The sequence below is a fragment of the Corvus moneduloides genome, chromosome 19 (genome assembly GCF_009650955.1).
Source record: "Corvus moneduloides isolate bCorMon1 chromosome 19, bCorMon1.pri, whole genome shotgun sequence".
NCBI lineage: Eukaryota > Metazoa > Chordata > Aves > Passeriformes > Corvidae > Corvus > Corvus moneduloides.
Window position 1 is genome coordinate 9,037,559 of NC_045494.1, and position 13,616 is coordinate 9,051,174.

General features: G+C 55.3%; 1 protein-coding gene across 5 annotated transcripts in view; it reads right to left on the bottom strand.

The window, feature by feature from the left end:
* The window catches only part of LOC116453612, a 30,566-nt gene extending 21,741 nt beyond the window's left edge, over positions 1 to 8,825 (bottom strand). For 2 of the 5 annotated variants that reach the window (XM_032129256.1, XM_032129254.1), the window contains exons 1-19: positions 8,692 to 8,825; positions 8,500 to 8,601; positions 7,825 to 7,915; positions 5,888 to 5,967; positions 5,588 to 5,710; positions 5,366 to 5,445; positions 5,147 to 5,267; positions 4,767 to 4,856; positions 4,308 to 4,412; positions 3,925 to 4,090; positions 3,381 to 3,475; positions 2,790 to 2,939; positions 2,444 to 2,598; positions 1,986 to 2,121; positions 1,774 to 1,908; positions 1,392 to 1,568; positions 1,011 to 1,166; positions 440 to 541; positions 48 to 150 (exon numbers count right to left, since the gene is read on the bottom strand). In XM_032129256.1, the coding sequence (XP_031985147.1) occupies positions 48 to 150; positions 440 to 541; positions 1,011 to 1,166; positions 1,392 to 1,568; positions 1,774 to 1,908; positions 1,986 to 2,121; positions 2,444 to 2,598; positions 2,790 to 2,939; positions 3,381 to 3,475; positions 3,925 to 4,090; positions 4,308 to 4,412; positions 4,767 to 4,856; positions 5,147 to 5,267; positions 5,366 to 5,445; positions 5,588 to 5,710; positions 5,888 to 5,967; positions 7,825 to 7,915; positions 8,500 to 8,601; positions 8,692 to 8,769 (2,245 nt within the window). In that variant the 5' untranslated portion in view covers positions 8,770 to 8,825. Of the gene's footprint in view, positions 1 to 47; positions 151 to 439; positions 542 to 1,010; positions 1,167 to 1,391; positions 1,569 to 1,773; positions 1,909 to 1,985; positions 2,122 to 2,443; positions 2,599 to 2,789; positions 2,940 to 3,380; positions 3,476 to 3,924; positions 4,091 to 4,307; positions 4,413 to 4,766; positions 4,857 to 5,146; positions 5,268 to 5,365; positions 5,446 to 5,587; positions 5,711 to 5,887; positions 5,968 to 6,407; positions 6,539 to 7,824; positions 7,916 to 8,499; positions 8,602 to 8,691 lie in introns of those variants that run through there. The other 3 variants (XM_032129255.1, XM_032129257.1, XM_032129258.1) reach the window with 3 other exon arrangements.
* Between the last annotated feature and the right edge of the window lie 4,791 nt (positions 8,826 to 13,616).

The window sequence follows — 13,616 nt, forward strand, 5'->3', positions numbered from 1 at the left end:
AGGAAGTGGCCAGGCTGGCCCAAAAGGGGCCAGGGGCTGTGACTCACTGATGAACCTGACGGCCGCCAGGCGCACGGAGGACTGAGAGTCCCTCAGGTAGGGCAGGCTCTGATGCATGTACTCTTCAGCCCTGCTGCTCCTCCTCAGCAGCTGCAGGGAGCACCAGCAATGTCTCCAGGATTGTCACAGAGTCCCCCAGCTGGCTGGAGCAGTCCCTCCTGCCAGCACCCCTCCCTGCTGAGCCCTCCCTCTTGCTGGGTACAGGGAAGGGAGAGGGGCCTCGACAAGAGCCTCTGGGGCTCTGTTCTCGAGGACAGGAACAAGGTCCTCCAGGTCCTGCCCAGCCCTGCGAGCAGCACTCCGTACAGGCTCTGTTCCCCTGACAGACATAGGGCAGGGACAGCCCTCACCCAGCCTGGGCCCTGTGGCTTGTCCTTACCAAGCATTCTCCAAGCTCCCACATCCGCTCTCTCTGCAGCAGGTGCTTGAGCTGCTTCCATTTGAGAAGCTCTGCAGCAGCAAAAAGGGCTTCCCTGGAGGCCTGCAGGACAGCATTATCTCAGACGTGGCACCAGGGCCTGGGCAAAGAGACCTCTTGGCTCTACTCCTGCCGTGATTTTGCCCCTAGGAAGCTGTGACTTGTCCTAGCCTAAATGTCTTGAGGTCTCTGGGGGACAGCCCTGCGTGACTGACTGAGGCTTGAAGCCCTGGCCTCTGATACTTGTAGGAAAGCTGAGAAACCTCTGGGCTTCTGGGAGCACATATGTTCGGGCCTCGGGTGCTGCCTCAGTGGCCACGGGCTGCTGCAGAGCCCTGCTGCAGCAGGCAGGGCAGGTGTTGAAAATGGCTGAGCCACCTTGTCCACCCCTGCTTGTACAGTTCTGCAGGGACCCTACCCAGGGGCTGCACCGGGGAAGCCCTGCCTGCTGCCAGCAGCCCTTGCCCCAGGCCCTGGGATCCCTGGGAGGTGGCACTCCCCCCATACCAGTGCTCAGCCTCAAAATCCAAACCTTAGCCACGCTGGGGAGATGGTCATTCAGACGGAAGAGAAGAGGGACCAGAGCACTCTGAATGTTCCTCCTCATCTTCTTCTCATCCCTACTCAACACAGCCTTCAGCAGGTCTCTGAAGAGCAACAGGGAGAGCTCTCGCAGCTGGCTGCACTCCTGGTGGGAAGGAGGAAAAGTGAGCTTTGGAACAGCAGCTCCCTGCCCGTGGCTGCGGTGAGGGCGATGCTCCAGCGTCACATTCCAGAGCAGGCAGGAGCAGCGTTTGGCTGCAAAGCCCAGAATCCATTCCAGGAGAGCTGAGCCTGCTCTGAGCACTGCTTGCAGGGCAGGGCTGCAGGGCAGGGCCCGGCTCCAGGGCTCAGCCTCCCACATCAGCCTCACCGAGTCAAAGAGCGGCAGCACCTTCCCCACCAGCATCATGGCGATGGAGCTGGCCTTTGCCTTTTTCAGCTGACCCAGGATATTTCGGAAGACCACAATGATCTTCAGCTTTTCATCTTCACTGCCAGCTTCCAGTATCTTCATCATGCTTGGCAGGAAGGCGTCAACTTTTTTTGCCTTTAGGAAGAAGAGAATTTCCATTTTCTGAAAAGGTTTTGTCTGGACACCTCCCAAGGCAGCCACCCCAGGCCCCACCACAGCAGGGAGGGTCTTTGAAGCAGTCACCCCACATCCTGACTCCCAGCCCAGGCCAAGCCACTGCCCTGCACTCAGCCCCAGGCCCTGGCTGCTGACGTGGCTGCCCCAACATCACCCTGCTCACCATCTCAGCTCTCCCTGACAGCTCAGCGAGGACTTCCAGCAACACGAAGGCCATCAGCACATCGACATGCTCCTGATCGCTCCAGACGTTGGGCTCGTCACCCAACTCCTCCACGTCAATCTGCCCCGAGGACGACTGCAGGAACAAACAGAGCCATGAGGCGCTGGCAGAGGGCTCACGGCAAGGGATCAGGGCCTTTCCTGGCAACTCACGGCTCTGCGAGAGGCGCAGGTGCCTTCTCTGCGAGGGTTGCACCACTGGTTGCGGAGCAAGGTAGCCAATTCCGTTAGGACCTTGTCCAAGATCTCGGGCATGGAGGACAGAGTGTCGCACAGTTCCTGCACAGTGCTGGAAGCCAGGGGCTGCCTCAGCCACAGCGCCGTGGCCAGGACCAGCCCCACAGAGCAGAGCCCATGCTGGGGGTCTCCAGGGGCCCTGCCAGGGAAGCCTGACAGGGTGGAGGGGGAGTTCTGGGAGCACCAAGCTGCCTCTGGACTGGCTTGGCTGGCTTTGGCTGCTGCAGGCCCAGCCAGAGAGCTGGAAAGGTTTGTGGGATGGAGAGCCTGGCTCCCTGAGAAGTCCTGCAGCATTCCTTGGATCTGGCAGACGCAAAGTCTTGGGGTCCCACTCCCCACATGGAGCAAGCCCTTCAGATTGTCAGGGCCAGTACCTGTCTCCTTGAAAAGCCATCTCACACAGGCTGATGAGCACTGCTGAGCCATACTCGTTGGTCATCAGGAGAAACAGTGACTCCACTTTCTTACAGCCTGACGCCGTGCTGATGCATGGCAGGGTTTCAAGGATGCAGCTCACTATCTTGGGCACCTGGAGAGGAAACAGGTGAGCATGGCACTGCCACTGGAGTGCAGCCATGTCCTCAGCTGCCCTTCCCGTTCCTCTCTGCCACCTTCAGGTGGCTTCAGGTGCCCAAGTCACCTGGATTTGTGAGGAAGGGATGGAGGGAGGAACAAGGCCTGACAGGGCTGAAGATGGCAGTCCAGCCCCAGGGCACTTACATCCATCAGCCAGGAGTCTGGGTCTCTCATGGCCACATCCAGCATGCTGCTGGGCACCTCCTTGTCAAGGATGCTGTCATCTCTCAACGCCCCAATGGCCTCGAGGATGACGTCTGTCCTCTCGCTAGAGCGGAGATATCTTCCAAAGGCCTACGGCAGGAAGGAAGGAAGGAAGGCATGCCACTGAGTGCCCTGGTGGTGCTGCTTGGCTGGGCAGAGGTTCCTGGCAGTGCTGGCAGCACATCCCTCAGGAAAGCTGACAGCAGTGCCTGCAGTCCCTGTGTGGGAGAGGGTGAGGACAAAGGGCCCTCCACGTCGGGGAGGAGGGCTCATGGGCATGGCGTGCTGGCCCTACAGAGAACCAGGCTCTTGCTGGCGGCCAGGAGGGCTGGAGCTCCTGCTGGGGCTGGAGCTGCTGCCAGGACACCAGAGTGCAAGCCCGTGTGTTGTCCCTGCTCAGGGATGGCAGCAACCTTCTTGCCAGGGCAGTGAGGCCCCACCGGCCCCACCGACTCTGGGTCCCTTTGCTCACACAAATGCCCTGCTGATGCCACAGACAAGAGACCCGCAAAGCAGAGGGGGGCTCTTTACCTGGGTACAGTCCTTGGTGCTCAGGGAACACAAGGAGGAGGTGGTCACACCTTCCCAAACGAGCTGGTCTGACCTGTCAATTGGCCTTGACTTGTCTAAACAGCAGGGAAAGCACAGAAAAGTCACTAAGGTCATCAAACCCCCCTGAGATCCGCTTGCAGGACAGCGGGACAGAATCAGGCAAGATTTCTGGAGGGCATCAGCAATAGCTTCCTGCTACAGGCAAGAGGGAGCAGCCATGCTGCTGGATCTGCTCTTCTCTAACGGGGAAGGCTTGGCTTTGGCACCTGGCAGTCAATTGCAGCTTTGGCTGTGGGAGCCACGAGGCAGTGGGGTTCAAGGGCCTGAAAGGAAGGGGAGGAAGGGGAGCAGTAACAAACAGATCCGGGATTTGAGGTGAGCACTCAGCTTCTGCAGCAGAGTGACAGCTGGGATGCTACAGGAAGCAGCTGGGAGGGGCAAAGCAGATCAGGCAGCAGATCTGTCAAGAGAGCTCTGTGTGCACAGGTGTGAAGGCCACAGCTGCTCTTGCTTTTTTACTTACAGAGGAATTCAGCGAGGGAAAAAAGAGCATGGAAGGCTGTATAGCTTGTTTGTTCACTGGAACATCGGAAAAGAATGAGACGTGCCAGCAGCTTTCCCACGATTGGGATTGAGATGTCTTCAGGGCAGACACGTCCAGAACTGTCTCTTCCAAAGTTGACAGAGGCCTGGATGAGGGAGGCATGAGAAGAAGGGCTAAGAGAAGGAAGTTAGTGCCGAAGACTTCTTGTACCCAAGAGTGTGCCCAGGGCTGGATTCCCGGTGAATCTGAGCTTTGCAGGGCTCTATGGCCCCATCTCTTGGAGCAACCAGCTGGGCAGCAGCCCTGGCATGGAGAGTGGCAGGGAGGGGAGATGGCCTGGCTGGAGGGCGCCTGGTCCTTACCTTCAGAATGGAATAGTTGGACATCAAATAAGTAAGGACACCGATCCTCCCCAGAGCCCTCTCCTGCACAACTTCTCTCTCAGACTTGGTGAAGTCCAGCAGCATCTGGGATGAGAGAAGCTGCTGGTGAGCACCAGAAGCGAACACAGCTCTGCTCCTGGGCCAGACTTGTATCATCCCTCGAGGCTTCCTCCGACCTCACACAAAGTCTGCAGAGGGGTGCCTATCCCTGGGGTCCCTCAGAGGCCTGGACAAAGCTCCCAGGACAACCTTTTGGCCAAGAAGGTGCCACCCTCTGCAGCCACTGTGCCTCAGAGGAGCCTGGTGCCAGCCCCTGCTTCCTCACAGGAGCTGAGCAGCCTCCCCACACCACGCCCTGCCTGCTCAGCACTGGACTGGGCAACTCCTCCCCTCCAGGGTGAGGAACGCCCTGGGACCCCCACTCGGCCTGTGCCAGACCTCAAAGATGTCCTGCAGCTCCTGGCTGACACTGGAGACAGGAAAGCTGAGCACCAATGTCCTCAGCATTGTGTCCATGGCCTTCAGCGTCTGCAAAGAGCACAGAGAGCAGTGCCTGTGATTTTGCTCTTCTTTCCCTCACGCCCAGGACACTGATCTGAACTCTCAGTGCCTGAGGAGGAAACCTGAACTGCTCAGGAGAGACACAGCGATACACAAACTGCTGGGGACACAGCCACGCCCATGGGAAGGGGACAGAAGGGTGGGCAAGCAACAGCAAGACCTCACCCTGCCTCAGATCTCTGGTCATGGGGCAGCACAGGGTGACCAGGGAGCTGCCCAGAAGGACTGGACACTGCTGGAGCTCAGCCAGCACTTACCTTGATGTAGAGGGAAGCGCCTGAGCGTGGCATTTCCCTTTCTGGGGGAAGCCAGAAGACACTTGAGAAACACGCAGAGAGGAGGCTCTTGGTTTTGCCCTCCAGCACATTCTCCACCAAGCTGCAAGGACACAGGAGAGCCAGTTGGACACTGGTGCTGGGAGCAGCCCCTCGAGGCCTCGTGCACGAGGCCTCGGAGCTCTGGGGCAGGGGGCCCACCTTAATTCATCGATGGCAATCATGGCGAGATACCGGACCCGTAAGGACACATGGTCCCTTGGCTCCTTTTCCAGGATGTCCTGCAGAACACAACCAGGATGGGACCTGGCAGCTGCCAGCACCCAGTGCCTCCAGTCCCTGCCCCACCCAAGTGCTGTCCACACAGGGTCCCAGTGCCAGGGGTGCTTGTCCCCATCCCCAGAACACCAGGTGTCCCCTCACCTTGATGTTGTCCACCACTTCGCACGTTTGGCAGAATAAATCCAGGCCCTGGGTCAAGCCACGTTTCAAGGCGGTTTTGCACAGCACGTAGACACTCTTCAGAAATGTGAACTTGTGGGTGTCCTGGCAGCCAGGGGACAGAGACACAAATGGGGAGTGTGGGAGGGTGGACACAGCCAGCAGCACCAGAGCACTGCCCTGTGGGAAAAGCAGCTCTGCCCAGGCAGCAGCCCTCCACAGCCCAGCAAAGCCCCTGCCAGCAAACGCCAGCACAGCCACTGTCCAACTGGCCCCAATTACCTTGTCAAGGCTGCTGACAAAGGCCATGATGAAATCCACAGCTTCCTCTGCTTCTTCATATACAGGCAACCAGCTGGAATCTGCCAGAGGGCAAGAGCAGGGAGGGCTGCAGAGGCTCTGGCCACAGGAGAGAGCCAAGGAGACCTACCCTCCACCCAGCCCCATGCCCACCCCCCTGGCACGGCCTTTGTCCTGTGCAGCTCGTGGCTGGAGGCAACCAGCAGAGGAGCTGCTCTGCTGGAGCTGGGAAGGCCCCAGTGCCCTGGGCTGATGGGCAGGAAAGGTCCAGAGCCCCACTGCCCCTCACTGCCCACACCCTGGAGCCCCTCTGCTGTTTTTTCTTGGCAGAGGCTGTGCTGGGGCTGGCCTCCAGCCCTGAGCTGCCCTGGCATTCAGGCGACATCGTGCCTGTCCCCCAGGACTGTTGTTGTCATCGTGCCAGGAAAACGTGATCCTGGCCCCGTGCAGGGTGTGCTGGTGGGCCCCAGCCCTGCCCAGCCCCACGGGGCCCCTCGCTCACCAATCTGCAGTGGCTGCATCGTGGTCGTGTCGTAGAAGGACAAAGGCTGGAGGTATAAAGAGCTGCTCTCCTCGGAAGAGCTGTCCTCCTCCCAGGCCTTCCTGGGGAAGGCGGGGGGTCTCTTCTCCATCCTTTAGGATACACAATATGGGGGATGCTGGGGTGGGTGTTGGGGTGGTGGTGTGGGAATCTTTGGTAAAACACTTCAGCCCCACAGTGATGCCTTAGGTTTTAACTTTTATAGTTTTCAAATCCTGCACTGCCCAGTGGGTAACTCGGAGTTTCTTGTAGCCTGTTAATTTCTGGTCGCTCATGCCAGCCAGACATAACAAGGCCTCTCCAGGCCTGCTCTTCAAGGACACTCAGACCGTCCTAGGCCCAAAAAGTATAAACCAAAAGCCTCTGAGAGGGGGGCAAGCTGAGGGGAAATTACATCATCAACCTGAAGCTTTAATTGGAGAATTAACCCTGACATGCAAATGAACCAAACCTATAAAAGTGTGAAGAACTCGTGACCTGTTGTCCATCTTGGGGTCCATCTGGGCAGTGGCCTCTGGCTCCCCAGGGGTACCTTTGAAGGCCTTTCAAATAAACACCTACCTTTATTCCCTTACTCCTGTCTAGTCTCTGTTTCTAGGTGGCCTCTCAAGGCACCAACAGGGCTACCAGGGGTGATGGGGCAAGACAAGCTGCACTCAGGGGCTCCTTGTCAGCTCCAAGCTCCTGCCTGTCACCATCCACCGTGGGCAACAGGCACGCTGACCACGCATGCTGCAGTGGGCTGTCACAGAGGGCCCCACTGTGACACAGCACCTGCCTCTAGCATCGGGTTCCAGGGCTTGTTGACAGGGAACCTGTCCCCAGCAACGGGTCCCAGTGACCCACCACCCCGGCAGGGAAGGGCAGTCTGTCCCCCAGGGCACAGGCCTGGCATAGCCTTGGCCACCTGGCTGCTTTCAGGGTGCCTCCAGACCTCCCTGTGCCCTCCCATCCCCTCGGGACATCCCTGGTGCCCTCCCATGCACCCCAGAGCCCCGTGTTCAGACACTCCCATGTGCCTTCAGGACATCCCTTTCCTTCCAGGATACTGCAGAGCCTGACCTCTCTGTGGGGGTGTAGGAGTGCAGATGGGAGCGTGGCAACCTGGGAGCGTGGCAACCACCAGGATAATGCTGTGGTCCTCATCATGCTGGGAGCTCTTGTCCTCTGGTCCAGCCCAGCTGAGCAGCCTGAGCTGGTGCAGGTGCTGAGGGGACCGGGGGCAAACTGGGACCTCTAGAGCACATCAAAAGGTGCACTGGGGTGCTGAAGGGGAAACTGGCCCCACTTTAGCCCCTGGTCCCTGCAGCACTCCTCCATCAGCCTCCTTGCACCCTTAGGAGCCCTTCCTTGGCCCTGATTTTACACAAAAGCTCACCGTTTGCCCTTTCTGGGGCCTGGAGAGGCCGCTCAGGCACAGTCCGACCACGGGACTCCTCCATCTGCCCTGTAGGTGTCTTCAGATCACTCTGGGTCACAGAATCACAGAAACATTAAGTTTGGAAAAGACCCCCAAGATCATCAAGTCCAACCTTTGACCAATCACCACCTTGTCAATTAAACCAGAGCACTGAGTGCCACATCCAGTCGTTTCTTGAGTGCCTCCAGGAATGGGGACTCCCTTCCAAAGCCTGAGAACTGTTTCCATTATGAAATTTTTCCTAATGACCACAGACAAACGTCTCCTGAGGCCTTCAGTGCACCCCTGCCCCCCTGCAGAAATGCCCCTGGATGGAGGGCTTGCAATGCTGGACTCTACAAAAAACACTTTATTCCCCCCAGCAATCTCCCAGAGCTGTTGGTTATGTCCCAGAGCCTTCTCAAGATCCCTCCTGTCCCCTCCTGAGGCACTCCCGGTGATGGAGGCACTCTGTCTGTCCCCAAGCGTAGCTGGGACTCCTGAAGCTGCTCTCTAACCCCTCAGTGCAGAGGCTGGTGGAGCCCTCAAACCTGTGGTGGAGCCTGGGTTGGCCATGAAGGCACCTCAGAGCTGCAGCCTGTGCTGGTGGGCAGGGATGGGGAGATGGTCTGCCTGGAGGGACCTGGTCCTTACCTCCAGAGTGGAATAATTGGATGGCAAAAGGGTCAGGACACCAATCCTGCCCACAGCCCTCTCCCACACAACTCTCTCAGCTCTGGTGAAGTCCAGCAGCATCTGGGGTGAGAGAAGGTGCTGGTGAGCACTGGAGCAGACACTCTCCAGGGTGAGGAACTCCCTGGGACCCCCACTCTGCCTGTGCCAGACCTCAAAGATGTCCTGCAGCTCCTGGCTGACACTGGAGACAGGAAAGCTGAGCACCAGTGTCCTCAGCATTGTGTCCATGGCCTTCAGCGTCTGCAAAGAGCACAGAGAGCAGTGCCTGTGATTCTGCTCTTCTTTCCCTCACGCCCAGGACACTGATCTGAACTCTCAGTGCCTGAGGAGGAAACCTGAACTGCTCAGGAGAGACACAGCGATACACAAACTGCTGGGGACACAGCCACGCCCATGGGAAGGGGACAGAAGGGTGGGCAAGCAACAGCAAGACCTCACCCTGCCTCAGATCTCTGGTCATGGGGCAGCACAGGGTGACCAGGGAGCTGCCCAGAAGGACTGGACACTGCTGGAGCTCAGCCAGCACTTATCTTGATGTAGAGGGAAGCGCCTGAGCGTGGCATTTCCCTTTCTGGGGGAAGCCAGAAGACACTTGAGAAACATGCAGAGAGGAGGCTCTTGGTTTTGCACTCCAGCACATTCTCCACCAAGCTGCAAGGACACAGGAGAGCCAGTTGGACACTGGTGCTGGGAGCAGCCCCTCGAGGCCTCGTGCAGGGGACCCACAAGGGATGAGCAGATTCCCCCCCAGAACACCGGGTGTCCCCTCACCTTGATTTTTTTTCTGGGTGGCAGAATAAATCCAGGCCCGGGCATAAGCCACGATTCCAAGTGGTTCTGCACAGGGAGGGGACCAGGAGAGTTTTCTGGCTGCTCTGGGCTGGGGTCCCCAAGGCTGCAGGAGCAGCCAAGCCAGCTCATGGGGCAGCTGGAGGGCAGAAGGAAACAGACCCCCCTTGGGCACCACAGCTGCTCGCAGCCCCCTTGGTCAGGGACAAGGACATCTGCCCCTGGAGGGACCTTTTCTCAGGCAAATGTGGTTACATATTGAAAAAAAATTGGAAGAGAAAAACACCTTTTGCTCTCAGCCCTTCTCAATCCCACTGCTTCTGGAGAGGTTTGGATATTTTTTAGTAATGACCTCAAGTGCATCATCCACTGCTGCTCCATTACAAGGCCAGATTGGGCTGTAGGGCTGATTTACTCAGGGGGACATTGGGCAGCAGAACCTTTGGTACCTCTACGTGAGAGCATTGAAACTACAGGCAGTAATTCAGGGGTCAGAAAAACCACAGCTCACTTTAGGGCCTCGACCCAGACATGGAGGAGTACATACAGGAGAAAGTTTTACTGCGACCACTCATAACAGCAGCTTTACTAAACCCCTAAAAAACAATTACTGTTGGAGTTGAAAAATAATGAAGTAGGTAAATCATTTACAGGGAGGGGGAGAGGGCCTGTTTAAAACCCTATCAACTGTGACTGCTCTGAAGCAGCCCCCAGAGCCTGCAGCAGTCTTCAGTTAGGTGCACATTATTTAATTGGTTTCAAGTGATTTCCTGGACTGCTAATCACCATGATGTAGTTAAAAACCGGGGCAGCATGTTGCTAATGCCATAGCACATTAGAGATGTTAAACTCCTGAGAGTTCCTGGAATAGGGATGGCTGCTCCCCTTGCCTGGAGTGTTGTGAAACAACCAGACAGGAGATGTCTGCAGGTGACTGAAGCAGAGGGAGGCAGGCAAGTGGCCACCAGTAGCTGCTGAGGAGTCAAGGTGAAATATTCATACACATTTTAAAAAACATCCACTGCTCATGAAAACACAGATTTTGAAAAGCCATGACTTTTGGAAGGAACACAAGTTCTCCTTCTTACAGACACAGGCTGTCTCACTAAAAAAAAGGTGAAAAAAAGGAAAAATGAAGTTTTGCTTCACAGTTGGAGTTGTTTAACTCCTCATTAAATGGTTTGTGGTCTCCATGATCCTCATGAGGTGATGAATCTTTCTCATGCTTCTCAGGACCAGCTGAGAGCAGCTGAATAAAGCCCAGCCATGCTTTCACCCTCATGTGTACAGGGTAGTGGGGGGAGAAAAGGGGACTAAAAAAAAAGGGCCAGTAACTCCGTGTGAAGAAGGGATGGAGACTGCAAGCTCTGATGGATGCTGGAGAGCACCTCTTCCCTGGAAAGGCACCATTGGATCAGCTTCGTCTGCTTAAAGACTTTCTGCAACACGATCCTGAAAGCACAACAGTTCATCTCATGGCTTTCTGCTGCACAGCTCATTTTCCACAAAGCTCCAGCTAACTGGGCTGCAGCCCATCCATGAAGGACTTTCAGGTTTTTTGGTTCGTTTAACTTTCCTTTTTACCCCGCTGTTGATACAGCTGAACCTCAGCAGCACGGCTAAGGCAGGTTTCTTGCAGAACCACAGATGTGGCAGGTGTATCTAACACTGGTGTCAGGGGCTAACACAGAGCACTCACCCAGCCAAAGCTGCTCTGCCACTTCTCACAGCCAGTGTGAGAAGATCAAGGGGCAACTCAAACATTTCCTCACCCACTGGCTACAGCAGAGGTTCACAGGAATGCAATCACTTGGCAGCATGGGAGGCAGGAGGAATATTTCCACAGGAAACAGCAATTTTAGAACAGGAGCCTACTCCCAAATCGACGGGCTCCAGGGAGGAATTGCCACCTCTGCTGATCACCAGAACCATCCCCTTGTATCTCCACGGGCTCTGTTCTCCAGCAAGGACAGTGGGGGCATCTGGCTCATGGGACTCACCTCCATCTCAGACATCCTGCAAAGAACAGGGCAAAGCTCTCCAGCTCCTTCAGAGTTTGCCTTGTGCTGCTTATTCCCCCTGTCCCCATCCAGTGCCCTGCAGAGATGCCAGTAGGACGGGCCAGGTAGGTGAGAGAGGCTGGAACTTCAACCATAGAGAAAACTCCAGAACCACTTCCAGACACCATGGTCCTGCAACACAGGGAGCGTGCCTGCTGTGAGAGTTTTGAAGGATTGTCTTTAAACCAGCAGGCTTTTAGTTCAGGAGGAGCACATCCACAAGCACATCAACACCTGTGAAACCACAGCCCATGACAGTTTGTGCACTGGGGTGATATGGACTGAAATCAAACACCCTTCCAGCTCCACCCTTCCTGGTCTGACAACTGAACCAAAAATTTTGCTAAAGCACATCCAGCCCCACATGCTTCAGTCCCCAACTGTGATGGTGAAGCATCTCCCACCATGCAACAGCGCTGCTTCCACATGCAAACATCATAGAAAACTGAAAAATGAAAATGTTTTAGCATACCCCCAAACCTATTATGTCCAAAAGAAGCAGGACTCTCCTTGCTTTCCAGGGAAAACAGGAGGTGAAATTAGAAGCCGCTGTTAGAGGAAACATGAGTCATGCTGTTCTAACAAGCTTTGGCTTTATCTGCACTTGCCCAGCCTGAGGAGTCACTGAAATGAGAATTCCCTTTTTAATGATTAGATTATTGCTTGGAAGAGAACAGTTTGTGTTTGTGCATTTGTTTTGTTGCCTTCTTGTGCTTTCTAAAGGCTTTCCAAGTAAACACTTCCCAGCAGAGCTGAACAGGATTCAGTATGTGCTGCTTTGGGCTTTGGAAACTTGGGAAATTTCCCTCACTTCCTCTGTTCCCCTCAACATTTTGGCAGTGACAGGTAGAAAACCCCCACTCTGAGCAGGGATGTAACGTAAAAGGAATGCTTGTCTCCACAGAGCAGCTGTCTGGCTCAGCCACTGGAACATGCCACTCATTTCTGTGGCAGTGCTGCTGGCAGCTGGGACAGCAGAGCCTTTCCAAAGCTCATGGGGAGCATCTCCAGCTTGCACGAGCTGGGCTCAACTGGGAGGATCCTTGCTGGGGGATTCAGAGAGGTTTCTTGGCCTTAGCAGCCTCCCCCATCATTTATTGCAGCCTCTGCTCCCTTTCATGAGCACAATCCAGGATAATGTGTCTGTTGACAATTGCAGCTCCTGACCTCATTATGAGAGCAGTGTGTGTTAAATCCTTCAGTGAGGCTCCTGGAGGCCACACTGCAGGCCACAGCACTGCCTGGCTCCTGGAGGGGCAGGACAACCTCTGTGCACTAAAGACATTTCATCAGCAATTGTCAGCTCAGCACAAAGACCATCAGCCTCAAAGACTTCTCCCTCAAAAGGTGTCCCTGCCCACAGCAGGGGGTGAAACTGGATGGTCTTTAAGATCCCTTCCAACCCAAGCCTTTCTAATATGAACCATAGCATTACCCTGAAATGCAGAGGAACCACCTGTGTTTGCAATCCTTTATAGCAGGGCATCACCATGCCTGCACTGAGTCATGTATGAGGGGAAAAAAAAAAAATTCAGCACGTTAGTCACAAGAGATCAAAATCACTTCCTTGCATTATGAATCTGTAAGCACTAATCTGCAACTCTTCTGCCAGAAATGAGGTAATTATTATCTCAAAGAAAAAAAATACTCTTTATCAGATAACTTTCAAAAGCACAGTAATAAAAGAATCACAACTTCAGTCCTTAGCAAGTAAACAGGAGCAAAGATCTCGACAACAAACACAGGCAATGTAGGCAGAACAATAACTTCACTTCCCAGAACCTGCTCCCATTTTCTGCTAGGTTTTAGTTCAATCATGTCCAATCACACGGGAAAGACTCTTCCAGCAGAATTCCCCCTGGTTGGCCCTTCCCAACAAGATCACCTCTCCATGGTCATGTATCCTTTTAGTGCCACATCCGAGCACAAACCTGTCCCTAAGCTTTCATAGTTGTACCCACAGAAAGAGCCATGGACCAGCTCAATCAGCACTCCAGCAGGGACACAAATAAAGTGAGGGACCTCAGTACGGGTGACAGCTGTCCCAGAGCCCCACAAATCAAAATCACAGCCAGTGAAGGGGTGACAGCAGCTGAGACCTGCTCAGCCCACGCCTGGAGTGCCAGAGGCTGTTGTTTATCAGCAGAATGTGTCCTCTGGAGCAAAGCTGAGGCTTTACAAGAACAGGTGAATCTGTGGAGAGCAACTCATTTTCTTAACCACATA